General features: G+C 41.1%; 1 protein-coding gene across 1 annotated transcript in view; it reads left to right on the forward strand.

Annotated features, from left to right (window-relative positions):
• The window catches only part of thoc2 (THO complex 2), a 141,213-nt gene that overhangs the window by 19,694 nt on the left and 103,226 nt on the right, over positions 1-18,293 (forward strand). Inside the window, exons 4-6 of the mRNA XM_072595309.1 lie at positions 3,283-3,334; positions 3,436-3,506; positions 14,633-14,754. Coding sequence (XP_072451410.1) covers positions 3,283-3,334; positions 3,436-3,506; positions 14,633-14,754 — 245 coding nt within the window. The remainder of the gene's footprint in view (positions 1-3,282; positions 3,335-3,435; positions 3,507-14,632; positions 14,755-18,293) is intronic.

An 18,293-nucleotide genomic window follows, 5' to 3' on the forward strand; every position in this document is an offset into this window, starting at 1 on the left:
AATAGTGATGGAAAAGGACATACCAGATCTAAAAGTTGAAGTTCTAATTTGGAGAAAGGCCAATTGTGACGGTATTAGGCAAGAACTTTCAAAAGCTGATGGGGGCAGATGTTCGCAGATAAAGAGATGCCTGGAAAATGGGAAACCTTCAGAAATGAGATAATGAGAGTGCAGAGACAGGGTGAAAGGAAAGGCTGGTAGGTGGAGAGAATGCTGGATGACTAAAGAAATTGAGGAGAAAATGAGGGCTGCACATGCATGAAATCAGAAAGGTAAAAACAATGACTGCAGATGCTGAAAACCAAATACTGGATTTGTGGTGCTGGAAGAGCACAGCAGTTCAGGCAGCATCCAACGAGCAGTGAAATCAACGTTTCGGGCAAAAGCCCTTAATCAGGAATAAAGGCAGTGAGCCTGAAGCGTGGAGAGATAAGCTAGAGGAGGGTGGGGGTGGGGAGAGAGTAGCATAGAGTACAATGGGTGAGTGGGGGAGGAGATGAAGGTGATAGGTCAAGGAGGAGAGGGTGGAGTGGATAGGTGGAAAAGAAGATAGGCAGGTCGGACAAGTCAAGGAGTTGAGAGTGTAGTGCTGGAGAAGCACAGCAGGTGAGGCAGCATCCGAGGAGGAGGAGAATCAATGTTTTGAGCATCAGCCCTTCCTGACAAAGGGCTTATGCCCTCTTGATTAAAGAAATTGAGGGTTTGGTTAAGAAAAAGAAGGAAGCATTGACAGGATAGATTAAGCGAATGCTTCGAAGACTATATAGGCAGTAGGAGTATACTTAAGAGGGAAATCAGGAGGGCAAAAAGGGGACGTGAGATAGCTTTGACAAATAGAATTAAGGAGAATCCAAAGGGTTTTAACAAATACATTAAGGACAAAAGGGTAACGAGGGAGAGAATAGGGCCCCTCAAGAGGTCAGCAAGGTGGCCTTTGTGTGGAGATGCAGCAGATGGGGGAGGTACTAAACGAGTATTTATTGTGGGAAAGGACATGGAAGATATAGAATGTAGGGAAATAGATGGTGACATCTTGAAGAAATGTCCAGACTACAGAGGAGGAAGTGCTGGATGTCTTGAAACGCGTAAAAGTGGATAAATCCCCAGACCTAATCAAGTGTACCCTAGAACTCTGTGGGAAGCGAGGGAAGTGATTGCTGGGCCTCTTGCTGAGATATTTGTATCATTGATAGTTGCAGGTGAGGTGCTGTGAGACTGGAGGTTGGCTAGCGTGGTGCCAGTTGGCTAACGTGGTGCCACTATTTAAGAAAGGTGGGAAGGATAAGCCAGGGAATTATAGACCAGTGAGTCTGATGTGGTCAAGTTGTTGGATGGAATCCTGAGGAAAGGATATACATTTATTGGGAAAGGGAAGGACCGATTCGGGATCGTCAACATATCTTTGTCCGTGGGAAATCATATTTCACAAAGTTGATTGAGCTTTGTGAAGAAGTAATAAAGAGGATTGATGAGGGCAAAGCAGTGGACGTGATCTATATGGACTTCAGTAAGGCGTTTGCCGAGGTTCCCCATGGGAGATTGGTTAGCAAGGTTAGATCTCATGGAATACAGGGAAAACTAGCCATTTGGAGACAGAACTGGCTGGTGGTGGTGGAGGAGGGTTGTTTTTTCAGACTGGAGGCCTGTGACCAGTGTAGTTCCACAAGGATCAGTGCTGGGTCTCCTACTTTTCATCATTTATATAAATGATTTGGACATGAGCATAAGAGGCATAGTTAGTAAGTTTACAGATGACACCAAAATTGGTGGTGCAGTTGACAGAGAAGAAGGTTACCTCGGATTACAACGGGATCTTGCTCAGATGAGCCAATTGGCTGAGAAGTGGCAGATGGAGTTTAATTCAGAGAAATGCGAGGTGCTGCATTTTGGGAAAGCAAATCTTAGCAGGACTTATACACTTAATGGTAAGGTCCGAGGGAGTGTTGCTGAACAAAGAGATCTTGGAGTGCAGCTTCATAGCTCCTTGAAAGTGGAGTTGCAGGTTGATAGGATAGTGAAGAACACATTCGATGTACTTTCCTTTATTGGTCAGAGTATTGAGTACAGGAGTTGGGAGGTCATGTTGTGGCTGTACAGGGCATTGGTTAGGCCACTTGTGGAATATTGCCTGCATTTCTGGTCTCCTTCCTATCGGAAAGATGTTGTGAAAGTCCAGAATTAAAGGGCATAGGTTTAGGGTGAGAGGGAAAAGATATAAAAGAGGCCTACAGGGCAACTTTTTCACACAGAGAATGGTACGCGTATGGAAAGAGCTGCCAGAGGAAGTTGGGGAAGGCTGGTACAATTGTGACATTTAAGAGGCATCTGGATGGGTGTATGAATAGGAAGGGTTTGGAGGGATATGCTCCAGGTGCTGGCAAGTTGGGATATCTGGTCGGCATGGACGAGTTTGACCGAAGAGTTTGTTTCCATGTTGTAAGTCGCTATGACTCTGTGACTCACCCTGACACACAGGCTGCATTTGACTCATTGTGGCATCAAGGTGTCCCAGGAAAACAAGAATGAATGGTAGTCTGTGGAAATTTTCCATTGGTTTTAATCAAAACTAGTTTACAGTTGTCATGGTTGGCAGTCAGTCACTTTGGCTCCAGGGCATCTCTGCAGGAGTTCTTCAGAGTAGATTTTTTACTAATGTACCTGTTCAGAAATGTTATTACACACATGGGTGGGTGAGATTTAAACCAAGGCTCTCATGGTAGGTGCACTATCAATGCACTGCAAGAGGCATAGAGCACAGAAAAGAAAAACATTCTGCCCATTCTTAATGCAAGGACATGTGCAGTCGAGCTTTGTGGGTTATGCATGGATGCCGGCGAGGTGAACATTGTAAACAGAAATAACGAAGAGTGAAATAAGATTTTCGCATCGGATGAGCTGAGGCAGGGGTGAAGGTCAAAATTGGTGGTCTTAGTGCAGTTGTTTGGTTGGTAACTTTTCTCTCAGCATCAAACCTGGCACAAGTTCGTGAGCTGTCATATTAAACCACATGTGGTTGCTAAGGAGAGAGAGATAATTAGTGTTACATTTTATCACGATATTTCTTACTTTGCCTCTAGTTTGCACTTTGTAATCTAGATTAAAGTGGTGCTGGAAAAGCACAGCCGGTCTAGTAATACGCTAGTTTTAAAAACGAGCTTGGATAAATCAAGGTGGCACCTGATTTCCTCCCACTGCTTCACCCTCATCCCAGAAAAATATTGACTTTTCCGTGGATGAGCCACTGTTGGTTATAATGGATTGTTTTTTCTGTTCTTTTTGCAGGAACTTCGCGATGATATGTCATCCATCCTGGCTGATGTTTTCTGTGTGCTCGGTGAGAAAGATGAGTGTTCTTTGAAGCAGTGAATTTTGGTTAACTTATTGTTGATTACCTTGAGAGTTCAGAAGAATAATAACAGAAAATGTTAATTTCAGATATTGAAACAAGTTGCATGGAAGAGAAAAGTAAAAGAGATCATTTTACTCAACTGGTTTTAGCATGTTTGGTGAGTACCTTAACATATATATAATGATTATATTCTTTGGATATTTTAGTTTTAAACTAAAATATTTATTTTTGCATTATTGTCACATCATGTCTGCCATGTTCTGGAACATAAATCACTGGTACCCAATGTATCCAAACAATTAATAAGCATGATACATTTACTTACAATATGGTTTCTAATTGCTGAAGAAGACATTTGACGTCATCATCAAAGCCATGTTAGGTGTGGATTTCAAGGTGCATTGGTCCTGCCAGCGGTTAAGTGTTTGAAAATGAGCGAAATTAAGCTAACTAATTGAATCCTAAAGCTGGTTATGATGTAGTGGCTTGCAGTGCACCTGTTGTTAATTCCTACCACCAAGAAGTTATGTAAGTCAAAGGAATAGGAAAGCGAACTGATATTTGAAGAATGTTATGTTGTCACAAAGCAATTGAGAGGCAAAGCGATCATGGTAACAATGGCACATGCATGTTGTTCTGGTCTTGGACCTGAACCCCAAGTTGGGGTAAGAACTGGTTAGAGGGTCAGTATATTCTTGTTTAAAGCAGGTTAAGTTTGGGAATCCCAGTTTGTTCCTAACAGCATAAAGCTGAAAATGTGTTGCTGGAAAAGCGCAGCAGGTCAGGCAGCATCCAAGGAGCAGGAGAATCGATGTTTCGGGCATGAGCCCTTCTTCAGGAACCGAAACGTCGATTCTCCTGCTCCTTGGATGCTGCCTGACCTGCTGCGCTTTTCCAGCAACACATTTTTAGCTCTGATCTCCAGTATCTGCAGTCCTCACTTTCTCCTAACAGCATAAAGCCACATATTCAAACCCCTGGAATCAATGTCACAAAGATATATGTATTTGTTTTTGAGCATGTGATTTTTAAAACTTTTGACTGAGTCAAGGCAAGATATTAAAAATTCCAAGCTTATTTGGGGGCTGATGTAAGACCATCAATAAATGGCCCACTGGGGGTGAGCAAAAAGAAAGACTCCTAGAATCAAGACCTATTGAGACCTATTTCGATCTCAGCAATATATTAGCAAGTACGAAGTACCAAACACTGCATCATGGTTGCTGTGTCCAGGTCCACATGAAAGACCCACATCTCCCGCACTCCAGCTTTGCTCTCCCCACCTATGAGTATCCCAGATCCGAGCTACCCACTGTGTGAATAATAAATCTTTGTTGCTTTTGATTTGTTTGCTCATTACCTCATGTAAGTTAACTCTGGTTCTCAATTTCCTTTTTGGTTACTATCATTAAATTATTGAGATGTACAACATGGAAACAGACCCTTCAGTCCTACTCATCCAACAAATTTTCTAACCTAATCTAGTCCCATTTGCCAGCATTTAACCCACAGCCCTCTAAACTCTTCCGATTCATACACCCATACAGATCAATACCACAAAGCCTTCTCTGATAAGAATAGTGCTAGCTTCCCGTCTATCCTTAGAAATGCAGTTTTTCATCTTTGGAAGTACCCTTTTTAAGTTTATCGTGCACCCTCTTCAGTTGTTCTCACTGTTTTCCAAAGTATCATGCCTAGAGCTCGGCTTACCATTTGAACCAAGGCCAAATCAGCTGTTAAGTTGAGCATTTTGAATGTTATTGGAAGGCATTGGACTCACGTGCAAAATGTGGATGATGTTACCTTTATGATATTTGGTTTATTTCAGTAAGCACTCTCACAAAGTGTCTAAGCTAGTATTACAATTATCAGTTTGGATTACCATTTCTTTAGATCTTAAATAGTCAATCTTACTTTTAAAAAAAACTTTGTTCAAAGTTCAGCAACATTTGCTCACTGAACAGTTTCTCATTTATGTTGCATATATTGAGGGTGTGGTTATGAGTGAGACAGGTAGAGGGATCCAGGAGGTCACCCTGCAGGAGCCTCAGCCTTGGAGCTTGTCCAACAGATTTGAGATTGTTGTTCCCTATGTGGACAAGGGCAGGGACTGTAGGGAGGATAAGCAAATTGACCATAGTCTTGTGGTGCATGGAGCCATTAAGTAGGGACAGGAAGAAGAAATATCATAATCAGGATAGTATAGCAAGAGGAATGGACACCGTTCACTGCAACCAGGATTGAGACTCCCAAAAACTGTATTGCCTACCTGGTGCCAGGATTAAGGATATCTCCTCTGGACTGTAGAGAAACTTGGGGTTGGAGGGGAAAGTTCCATTTATTATGGCCCACACAGTTCCCACTTTTGTTACCATATTTTGTCAAGCTTTTATGAAGATCTGTAGCTGGTTGGATTCATTGTTGATCTGTTCACTGAGCTGATAGGTTTATTGGCAGATGTATTGCCCAGTTTTTGGGTGACATCATTAGTGCTGTGTTGCCTCCTGTGAAGCGCTCCTGGACTGTTTGACTTTGACTTTGAATTTATTTGGTACTGATTGAGCTCTTTCCAGTTGGTGCCGGTTCCGGTTTTACATTACAGCAGCTTGTACAAAGAGATTCTGTTGAAGGAATACAAGTAGCTATGTAATAAACATTAAAAAAAAACAGAACAATGCAGGTAATAATCTCCAGATTACTACCTGAGCCATGAGTTGATTGGCACAGAGTCAATCAGATTAAATAGATAAATGCATTGTCAAAGACTGTGGGAGAAATAGGTTTGAATTCGTGGGACTTTGGCACCTGTACTGGGGAAAGAAGTTGTTCCATTGGGATGGGCTCCATGTTAATCATGTTGGGACCAAAGTTCTGGCAAAATGGATAGCTGGGGCTGTAGTTCTGTTTTTAAATCATCGTGGGGTTGGCGGGGGTCAACAGTGATCTCACGTTTATTCACATCTGCCAGGTTTCAGCCTATTCATCTCACCTATCTGCATTATTTTTCTTCACAACATGCTATTCTGCTTATTTTAGTGTCATCTGCAAAGTTGGCGAATGTGCATTCTAGCTATGCATCCAGAACATGAATGTAGATTGTAAATAGTTGGGACCCAACATATGAATATTCTGACAACCCACTAGTTATGTCCTGCCAACCAGAAAAGATCCATTTAACCCGACTCTCTGTTTCCTTTTGGTTAGCCAGTTCTCTCTATATTCTCCCTCGCCATGTGTAATCTTACCTTCTGTATTAACCTTTTATGTGGCACTTTAACAAATGTCTTCTGGAAGTCCAGATATGCTACTACTACAGACCTCTGTTATCCTCTTCGCTTATTACATCTTCGAATAACTCATGGAATTAGCCAAACACAATTTTTTCTTCATAAAACCCTGCTGGCTTTGAGAGATTGTGTTTCTTTCTCCAAAAATCTCAGATGCCCTTAGAAATGGATTCCAGTCATTTTCCAGTAACAGATATCTATCGTTCCTACTTTTTGCCCCTCCTTTTTTTTCAAATAAAGGCAATAGTGTAGCAGTCTATCAACCTGCCGTAACTTATAGGGAGAGGCTGAATAGGTGGGGCTTTTTTCCCTGGAGTGTTGGAGGCTGATGGTTGACTGTATAGAGGTTTATAAAATCATGAGAGGCCTGGATAGGGTGAATAGCTGAGGTTTCTCCCCTGGGGTGGGGAGGGGGGTGCAAAGCTTAAGGGCATAGGTTTAAGGTGAGAGGAGAAAGATTTAAAAATACAACTTTTTCACACATGGTGATGCGTGTATGGACTGAGCTCCAGAAGTGTTGGGGACTGGTACAGTTACAACATCTAAAAGGCATCTGAATGGATATATGATTAGGAAGGGATTAGAGGGATATGGGCCAAATGCTGGCAAATGGGACTACATTAATTTAGGACATCAGGTCAGCATGGACGAGTTGGACTGAAGAGTCTGTTTTCATGCTGTACATCTCTGTGACTCTTTCCAAGAGAGTTTGGGATATTAGAAAGAATGCATCTACTATCTCTGCTCCTACTTCTTTTAAGAACCTCGGATGTAGGCTATCAGGCCCTGATAACTTGTCAGCCTGTAATGTAAAGCAGATGCTCAAGGGGATTGACAAATTAGGTGCAGAGTGGTTGTTCCCCTTTTTGGGGTGACCTAGAATGAAAGGTTGAGGGATGGCAAATTTCGAGCAGACGAAGAGAAATTAGATTTCAAAGGGTTGTGTGGAATTCACTATTAGAGTTGGGTGGATGCTGGAACACTGAATAAATTTGAGGATACATTGGACATATTTTTACTTTGTAAAGGGTGAAACGGTTATGGAGAGCACCCAGGAAAGTCACATTGAGGCCGAGGTGAGATCATGTATGGTCTTATAAACTGGTGGAGCAGGCTTGAGGAGATGAGTTGTTGATTCCTGCTCCTCGTTCTTATATAGTAGTGTTCATTGGTTGACACGTGAGAATTGAAAGGTACATTCGCTCTTGGAGTTTGCATTGCCAGTTCTAACTTCTGGTACAACTGTGTTTGTCAACAGTGTTTACTCATGGAAATCCTTGAACACCTTTCTAGATTGTGGGTATAGATACATCCCAAGGACTGCAGCACTTCAAGAAGACTTTTGACAACCTTTTCAAAGGAAACTAGCGACCAGTATTAATGATAGTCTCATTGTCAATGTCCACACTCCATGAATGAATTTTAATTCAAAACTTAATCAGTGAATGCCAGCTCTGGTCTACTTGCCATTTTAGCATTGATTTAGTTATTGTTGTTTTCACTCACTTGACAGTGACACCTGCTGAAAAACATCTTTTGAATGAGAATAGGGTTACAGTAAACAAACTTGTAAGGAGATCTCAGTTGTCTGTAAGAATAATGGGGTAGCTATGGTAGGGGATTTTAACTTTCTAAACATCGACTGGGACTGCCATAGTGTTAAAGGTTTAGATGGAGAGGAATTTAAGTGTGTGCAAGACAATTTTCTGATTCAGTATGTGGCTGTACCTACTAGAGAAGGTGCAAAACTTGACCTACTCTTTGGAAATAAGGCAGTGCAGGTGACTGAGGTGACAGTGGGGGAGCACTTTGGGGCCAGCGACCATAATTCTATTTGTTTTAAAATAGTGATGGAAAAGGATAGACCAGATCTAAAAGTTGAAGTTCTAAATTAGAGCAAGGCCAATTTTGACGGTATTAGGCAAGAACTTTCGAAAGCTGATTGGAGGCAGATGTTCGCAGGTAAAGGGACAGCTGGAAAATGGGAAGCCTTCAGAAATGAGACAACAAGAATCCAGAGAAAGTATATTCCTGTCAGGGTGAAAGGGAAGGCTGGATGACTAAAGAAATTGAGGGTTTAGTTAAGAAAAAGAAGGAAGCATATGTAAGGTATAGACAGGATAGATCGAGTGAATCCTTGGAAGAGTATAAAGGAAGTAGGAGTATACTTAAGAGGGAAATCAGGAGGGCAAAATGGGGACATGAGATAGCTTTGGCAAGGGTTTTTACAAATACATTAAGGACAAAAAGGTAACTAGGGAGAGAATAGGGCCCCTCAAAGATCAGTAAGGCAGCCTTTATGTGGAGCCACAGAAAATGGGGGAGTCAACTAAATGAATATTTTGCATCAGTATTTACTGTAGGAAAGGATATGGAAGATATAGACTGTAGGGAAATAGATGGTGACATCTTGCAAAATGTCCAGATTACAGAGGAGGATGTGCTGGATGTCCTGAAATGGTTAAAGGTGGATAAATCCCAGGACCTGATCAGGTGTACCTGAGAACTCTGTGGCAAGCTAAAGAATTGATTATTGGACCCCTTGCTGAGATATTTGTATCATCGATAGTCACAGGTGAGGTGCCGGAAGACTGGAGGTTTGCAAACGTGATGCCACAGTTTAAGAAGGGCGGTAAAGACAAGCCAGGGAACTGTAGACCGGTGAGCCTGACCTCGGTGGTGGAAAAGTTATTGGATGGAATCCTGAAGGACAGGATGTACATGTATTTGAAAAGGCAAGGACTGATGAGGGATAGTCAACATGGCTTTGTGCGTGGGAAATTATGTCTCACAAACTTGATTGAGTTTTCTGAAGAAGTAACAAAGAAGATTGATGAGGGCAGAGCAGTAGATGTGATCTATATGGACTTCAGTAAGGCGTTCGACAAGGTTCCCCATGGAGACTGATTAGCAAGGTTAGATCTCATGGAATACAGGGAGAGCTAGTCATTTGGAATACAGAACTGGCTCAGAGGTAGAAGATAGAGGGTGGTGGTGGAGGGTTGTTTTTCAGACTGGAGGTCTGTGACCAGTGGAGTGCCATAAGGATCGATGCTGGGTTCTCTACTTTTTGTCATTTACATAAATGATTTGGATGCGAGCATAGAGGTACAGCTAGTAAGTTTGCAGATGACACCAAAATTGGAGGTGTAGCGGACAGCAAAGAGGGTAACCTCAGATTACAACAGGATCTTGACCAGATGGGCCAATGGGCTGAGAAGTGGCAGATGGAGTTTAATTCAGATAAATGCGAGGTGCTGCATTTTGGGAAAGCAAATCTTAGCAGGACTTATCCACTAATGGGAAGGTCCTAGGGAGTGTTGCTGAACAAAGAGACCTTGGAGTACAGGTTCATAGCTCCTTGAAAGTGGAGTCGCAGGTAAATAGGATGGTGAAGAAGGCATTTGGTATGCTTTACTGGTGAGTGTTTTGAGTCCAGGAATTGGGAGGTCATGTTGCGGCTGTACAGGACATTGGTTAGGCCACTGTTGGAAAATTGTGTGTAATTCTGGTCTCCTTCTTGGAAAGATATTGGGAAACTTGAAAGGGTTCAGAAAAGATTTACAAGGATGTTGCCAGGGTTGGAGGATTTGAGCTATAGGGAGAAGCTGAACAGGCTGGGGCTGTTTTCCCTGGAGCATCGGAGGCTGAGGGGTGACTTTATAGAAGTTTACAAAATTATGAGGGGCATGGATAGGATAAATAGGCAAAGTCTTTTCCCTGGGGTGGGGGAAGTCTGGAACTAGAGGACATAGGTTTAGGGTGAGAGGGGAAAGATATAAAAGAGACCTAAGGGGCAACCTTTTCACGCAGAGGGTGGTACGTGTATGGAATGAGCTGCCAGAGGATGTGGTGGAGGCTGGTACAATTGCAACATTTAAGAGGCATTTGGATGGGTATATAAATAGGAAGTGTTTAGTGGGATATGGGCCGGGTGCTGGCAGGTGGGACTAGATTGGGTTGAGATATCTGGTCAGCATGGACAGATTGGAGCAAAGGGTTTGTTTCCATGCTGTACATCTCTATGACTCTATAACTGTGTGCATCCTCTTGTTGAATATCCTGTACAAGAAACCATCCTGGCTCGGATATGAAAAATAGCAACGTTTTTGTAGAAACCTAATAAGAGTAACCCACCCAAACCCCTTTTCCCTCTGACTAATGCACCTAATTGACAATTTAAGCATGGCCAATTCACCTGACCTGCACATCTTTGGACTGTGGGAGGAAACCAGAGCACCCGGACGAAACCCACGCAGACACGGGGAGAATGTGCAAACTCCACGCAGAGAGTCACCCGAGGTTGGAATCGAACCCGGGACCCTGGTGCTGTGAGGTAGCAGTGCTAACCACTGAGCCACCGTGCCGCTGTTATATTCTTTTCATTTTGGCCTGTTTTCCATGAAGATGTGCACATTCTCTCTCAATCCTTCCTTCCTTCTTATTTTTCTTTTTTGTACTTCATTTGACAGTTTATGCATTCTGATTTATTCTTTGCCTTAGTTTTTCAGGATTTTTGGCATTCTCTCTCTTAATTCTCATTGGGTAAGGTAACGTATGCTAGTCCAATCATTTATCAAGGCCCCTGATGTCTTGCTGGCTCGGCACATCACTGTCAGTTTGTATAGGGCAAAACATTCTTGAACTGAAGTTCCAGAAACAGTTAGAAGATGCACTGAGCTCAGCAGATTTAGACCCAAGGTATCTGCCAAGCCATTTTAAAATTGTTAAATAATTATAATGAACTGAATGGCAAGACTCCACGAGGGTGTGAAATTGCTCCGTGTATGTTTTGTACTTGTATCTGATTAAGATTTGCAATGCAGAATTCCACTTTAATTTTGAGAGAAGGACAATTTACAGAAACTGACGCTGTAGTGAACAGTGTGAGTTGTTTCATTGCAAAGAAGTTTTATTTAACTAAGATTGTTGTGGATAAACGTGTTGTTCATACAAAAACAGAGTGGTGAAGTCGCATCAAAGTTCTGGAGTTTTTGTTTGAAATCAGTGGAAATAACTTTGCTTAAGCAAACAGGTTAGAAGAACATTTATATCAGTGTTCGGGATGCACCTTTCTGAAATAGGTATAGAAAATCTTTCAGTACACAGCCTTGGGTTTTATGAATGTTCTTAGAATTAGGGGACACAGGTTACCTTAGAAATTGCTTAGTAGCTGAATATGTGAAGTTGTGTTCTTATTTCAAAACATGTTAGGGCACAGGTAATTTGCTCAGATACTGTTTAAAGGAGGCAAAGGTAACTAATGTCTTTGAAATGAAAAGCATTCACAGAAAGTTCACACAATGTAATGTCAATGAACATAGGAATATAAAGTTTTACATGCAAGTAAAACTGCAGGTAGATAAAAGTAATAAAAGGGAGAATGATATTTTATAAAGAGGTTCTATCCAAGAACATTGAGGTGATTCACTTGAATTCAAGTTTTTAGGTTGCAAATGATGTAGTTTGCGCACAAAGCTTCAAAGAGCTTTGAAGTGTAAATTCATTGATGAAGATGAATTTTAAATACTGAGTACACATGATCATGAAATGGTAAGAGGGGTTTTAATAAATTATTTAAAGATCATGTCAATGTTTGAGGATGGCGATTGTAAAATATTGTCCTCTATGTATTGATGACTGTCATGCACTGTTAACTTAGTAGAATTAGAGCTATATTGTAGCAGATTGTAGGTGAAGCATAAATGTTTGTAACCACTTAAGAGAACAACAGACACGTTTTTGGAACAGATCATGCTAATGATCATGGGATGGGAGTATTGGAGATTTGTGTCTTGGAAGATCTAAGGAATAGAGAAAAGGGAACAGAGGGGCCACTGTATGGTTCTTTCAAATTCAAATAAGGATTTTCCATACTGGTTTTTGTTAGTATTGTGGCTACTATATAATTAATACACTACTTGGTTCTGTTATGACTGAAATGGGAGGAGTGAACTTTCTCTTCTCATTTACCCCATGGGTCACAACTCCAATTTCATTTGTTTTACCTAATTCCCGATATGACCAATCTCATGTACTTTCTTTTAGACATGGAATAAAATGATCACTCCTGTCTACCCTGCTTGTCACATCCTCACGGGACCCTAATGTATTTGTCAGATATAATTTGATTGACAAAACCATGTTGACTCTGCCTGATTATATTATTTTTTTTTAAAAAGTCCGAATCCCACCTCCTCATTAATAGACCCTGGAATGTTCGCAATAACATGTAAGGTGAACTTCCTTATACTTTTCCGATTTCAGTCTTCCTCCATTCTAGAATTGTTTTTTTGAAATTGTTTCCATTGCACTTGGACCTGTTGTGAATCACAAACATTTTGGAAGCTTACAACTAATTCAGCCACTAACTTAAAAGATTTGAGGATCTAGGCCACTGGGGCTAAGAGGACCTGTCAGCCTTCAGTTCTGTTAGAGTCATAGAGATGTACCGCATGGAAACAGACCCTTTGGTCCAACTCGTCCATGCTGACCAGATATCCCAACCTGCCAGCACCCTGCCTATATCCCTCCAAACCCTTCCTGTTCGTATACCTATCCAGATGCCTTTTAAATGTTGCAATTACGCTAGCCTCCACCACTTCCTCTGGCAGCCCATTCCACACAAGCACCACCCTCTACGTGAAAATGTTGCCCCGTAGGTTTCTTTTATATCTTTCCCCCTCTCACCATAAACTTACATCCTCTAGTTCTGGACTCCCCCACTCCCGGGAAAAGACCTTGTCTATTTATCCTATCCATGCCTCTCATGATTTTATAAACCTCCATAAGGTCACCCCTCAGCCTCCGATGCTCCAGGGAAAACTGCTCCAGCCTATTCAGCCTCTCCATATAGCTCAAATCCTCCAACCGTGGCAACATCCTTGTAAAATCTTTTCTGAACCCTTTCAAGTTTCACAACATCCTTCTGATAGGAAGGAGACCGGAATTACACGCAATATTCCAACAGTGGCCTAACCAATGCTCTGTACAGCCGCAACATGACCTCCCAACCCCTGTACTCGATACTCTGATCCATAAAGGAAAGCATACCAAATGCCGCCTCCACTGTTCTATCTACCTGCGACTCCACTTTCAAGGAGCTATGAACCTGCAACTCCAAGGTCTCTTTGTTCAGCAACACCAACCAGGACGTTATCATTAACTGTATAAGTCCTGCTTAGAGTTCCTTTCCCAACATGCAGCACCTTGCATTTATCTAAAGTCAACTCCATCTGCCACCCCTCAGCCCATTGGCCCATCTGATCAAGATCAGGTTGTAATCTGAAGTAACCTTCTTCGCTGTCCACTACACCTCCAATTTTGGTGTCATCTGCCAATTTACTAACGATACCTCTTATGCTCACATCCAAATCATTTATGTAAATGACGAAAAGCAGTGGACCCAGCACCGACACTTGCATCACTCCACTGGTCACAGGCTTCCAATTTGTCATATCATGCTGTATTTATAAATGTGGTAGCAATTCTTTGATCTTATTACAAATGTTGCATGTGTTCAGATAATGAGCCTTGAAGTGCCTTTTGACGGGTTTTCTTGCTGTTGTTATTTGCTGGTACACTGTGTGTCTGCTCCTTCCATTGTAGGATTCTGAACTTCATATCCCACATGACCCATTTGTGTAATATGGTTGGCAAACTCATTGTTTTAGTTAGTCTGGAATTGACTTCTGCTAAACTGATGGTCAGCAGGAGAGAGTGTATATATGGGGGCAAGTGGAGAAAATTTTTTCTCTTGCTCCCTGACTTTAATTTTTTTTTCTACGTTTTGTCATTTACTTGTGCTCAAGCAGTATTTCTCTCACTTGTATTCGCACACTGTTACATATGATGAAACCTTATTTACTTGTATTTGCAATGTTCATTTGCACTCTGAGCATAAACTGTTTTAACTTACCAGTGGTGCTTTCAGCAGCGAACATGCATAAATAGTTCAAGTGCCAAAATAATAATTTTGCTTCAATGTTCTTTGCAGTGTTTGGTTTCGGATACGGTTCTGAAGGAACGACTTGATCCAGAGACGTTAGAATCTCTTGGACTTGTAAAGCAATCACAGCAGTTCAACCAGAAATCTGTCAAAATCAAAACCAAACTATTGTGAGTCACCATTATTTATCTGTTTTCTTTTTTCCCTGTGGTTTGAAAAGTCTAAACTTTGATTGTATTAACAGACATATTCCTGTCACGGAATCTTCAGGGAGTTTGAATTTATTATCATGACATATTACTGAAGTTAAAAATCACACAACATCAGGTTATAGTCCAGCAGGTTTATTTGGAAGTGCAAGCTTTCGAAGCATTGCTCCTTAGTCACGTACCTAAGTGGAGTAGGATCATATGACACAGAATTTATAACAAAAGATTTTAGGTTCATACACTGATGTGATATATCGAACAAACCTCGATTGCTGTTAAGTCTTTCATCTTTTAGAATGGCTTGCAGATTTCGATTCATTAATATGTAAATCCCAGAACTACTTTCAATTCCTAAGATGATTTAAGGTTTTATAAAAAAAAAGTGACATCTCAGCTCAGACCGTGCATTTCAAGTGAGGTTAGAGTCTGTATGTATTCCAATCTTGAATCAGACTGGTTCTATTTCCAAAGTGGGAGTTTACAAAATGTCCCATGGATTATAAACAAGATTGACCTCTGACAGATTATGTACTTTTTAAACAAAATAGAATTTATCTACAAATACAATTCTGCAAATGCAAATTCACCACGTAGATTTATAGCCAAGTTCACTTTTAATCACTGTAATCAAAAAACGGGATCAGTGTTGGAAACACATCTTTGATGTAAAGTTGCTATTTGGGACCTCAGTCTCCTTAGGATAATCGAGGTTCCTCTGTGTATTGCATCAGCATATGACCCTTTGATCTTTTGTTATAAATTCTGTGTCTTATGATCCTACTCCATGAGTGACCTAATGAAGGAGCAATGCTCCCAAAGCTTGCACTTCCAAATATATCTTTTGCACTATAACCTGGGTGTTGTTTGACTTTTAACTTTGTTCACCCCAGTCCAACACCGGCACCTCGACACCATGTTAATTATGGGAGGGGTATTTGGTCAGTAGGATTCAATTAAGTAAATATGTAAGTTGAACATTCTATTGAAGTACTGTTTTTGTATATAAAGAAAAGGTTTTAATTTCAGCCTTTTAATTTCCAAGAAATTAGCCTTCAAGTTTAGTACAGTTATTCAATTTGCAACTGGTGAGGTCTTTTAATGGGATGGCCTAAAATAAGGGGATGTTGATTATTGACAGTGGTGAATTGACATGTTTAAATCATCCTTTGAGCTGCCTTTTACTGCAGCGTAGAATGTTAATTTTTAGCCTGAATGGATTCATGAAAGATTTTCTTTTCAACAGTGCACAAGGGTTAAAATCATTTGTATTTCAACAGAAATCCAAACTTATTCCACTTTTCCTTATGCCTTATTTTGGAAATTTCTATGTCACAGTCTGACTTAAATTTGCAAAAAGGTACTTCATTTATCATGTCCAACTTGTATAATTATTAGAATTCTTCTGGACAAGTATCCCGCGGCTCTGAACCTCAATATTGGTCATTTTAAACTTCAGCATTCAAACAAGTTCGTGGTTGAATAAGTGATCATTTTACTGAAGAGTTGGTACCAGCTATCGATCATGGTGTTGCTTTTTTTGTAGCCATTATATCTTACTGTTTTTCCGTTCGTACGTTCAATTATAGAGTCATCATACATCCAACTTGTCCATGCCAACCAGATATCTCAACCCAATCTAGTCTCACTTGCCAGTACCTGGCCCATATCCCTCCAAACACTTCCTTTTCATGAACCCATCCAGGTGCCTTTTAAATGTTGCAATTGTACTAGACTCCAACACTTCCTCTGGCAGCTCATTCCATACACATACCACCCTCTGAGTGAAAAAGTTGCCCCTTAGGTCTCTTTTATATCTTTCCCCTTACACCCTAAACCTAAGCCCTCTAGTTCTGGACTCCCCGACCCCAGGGAAAAGACTTTGTCTATTTATTCTATCCATGCTCATCATGATTTTATGAACGTCTGTAAGGTCACCCCTCAGTCTCCGACACTGCAGAGAAAACAGTCCTAGCGTATTCAGCGCTCCCTATAGCTCAAATCCTCCAACCCTAGCAACTTCCTTATAAATCTTTTCTGAACCCTTTCAAGTTTCACAACATCTTTCCGATAGGAAGGAGACCAGAATTGCACACAATATGCCAATAGTAGCCTAACCAATGTCCTGTCCAACCGCAACATGACCTCCCAACTCCTGTACTCTGTACTCTTTGACCAGTAAAGGAAAGCATACCAAACATCGCCTTCACTATCCTATCTACCTGTGACTCCACTTTCAAGGAGCTATGAACCTGCACTCCAAGGTCTCTTTGTTCAGCTACACTCCCTAGAACCTTACCATTAGTGGATAAGTCCTGCTAAGATTTGCTTTCCCAAAATGCAGCACCTCACATTTATCTAAATTAAACCCTACCTGCCACTTATCAGCCCATGGCCCATCTGATCAAGATCCTGTTGTAATCTGAGGTAGCCTTCTTCGCTGCCCACTACACCTCCAATTTTGGTGTCATCAGCAAGCTTGAAATTTCAATGTTCGGTTTGTATTTGAAACATGCCTATCAGATGTTCAATTACATGGACATGACTGTTCAAGCTGGGTCAGAAACTGATGAGTTCAGAGTTTGCTTATGAATTTACGTTCAAGTTACTCAATTGGTAATTGAACCAAATATAATAGAGGGGTTCCTGGGTTCAATGAGTTAATCTACAGCATGTAACCTGATCTTGACTGATGTAGCAGTCGGAATGCTATAATACACTATGGACCATGTTTGTTTCTGATCAGAATACTGAGCTTTACCAAGTGATTCCCTGACACATTCCTCTTGCTCCATTCCATATGCTTACTCTCCCATCAGTTGTCTACTGTTCTTGGATTTAGTGGACAAAATGGACATTCAATTACATTTTTGTTGATATCCTGACGGTTCTGTTTCATCACTCCCACCACCCTCTGTCCACAGTGTGCCCATTATTCCTCCTTTCTCCAATCTGTCTTTATTCAAACATCCATTATACCCATGCTTTGTATATCTGTCCTTATTACACATTCATGAGTCATTAGCCTCATTATGTCAGTGACGCCCCCCTTTTCCTTTATTCCTCTGCCTTCTTATTCTGCTGATCTATATCTGTCTCAAACTTTGCAGATGCTTCCCATTGCCATAATGGTTATTTGTACCCTCTGTCCTTCGTTATACTTTCACTCTCACACTCGCACCAACCAATCTGATCTTAAAACTCCATTTTTTTCTGGCCTCCATCGTTGTTCTCCCATTCTTGACTCTCTCAAATCTACAATTGTTTTTGCCTCTCTCATTGAATCCTTCATATGTGTCTGTCCTGGCCCCGTATAACCTTTTGCCTTGCTGCTCCTGTGTTCTGTCTCAGCAGTACAGCCTTGAGATACATTGTGGCCCGATGGCTCTTCAAGAGTATGCAATTTAATTGAAAATTTGTCAGCACAGCCAAATGACAATTCATTGAAGTACCTATTATGCTATAAATAGAATCTTACATCATATTCTGTTTGTAGTGTGGTT

Source organism: Chiloscyllium punctatum, chromosome 25 (assembly GCF_047496795.1).
Source record: "Chiloscyllium punctatum isolate Juve2018m chromosome 25, sChiPun1.3, whole genome shotgun sequence".
Lineage (NCBI taxonomy): Eukaryota > Metazoa > Chordata > Chondrichthyes > Orectolobiformes > Hemiscylliidae > Chiloscyllium > Chiloscyllium punctatum.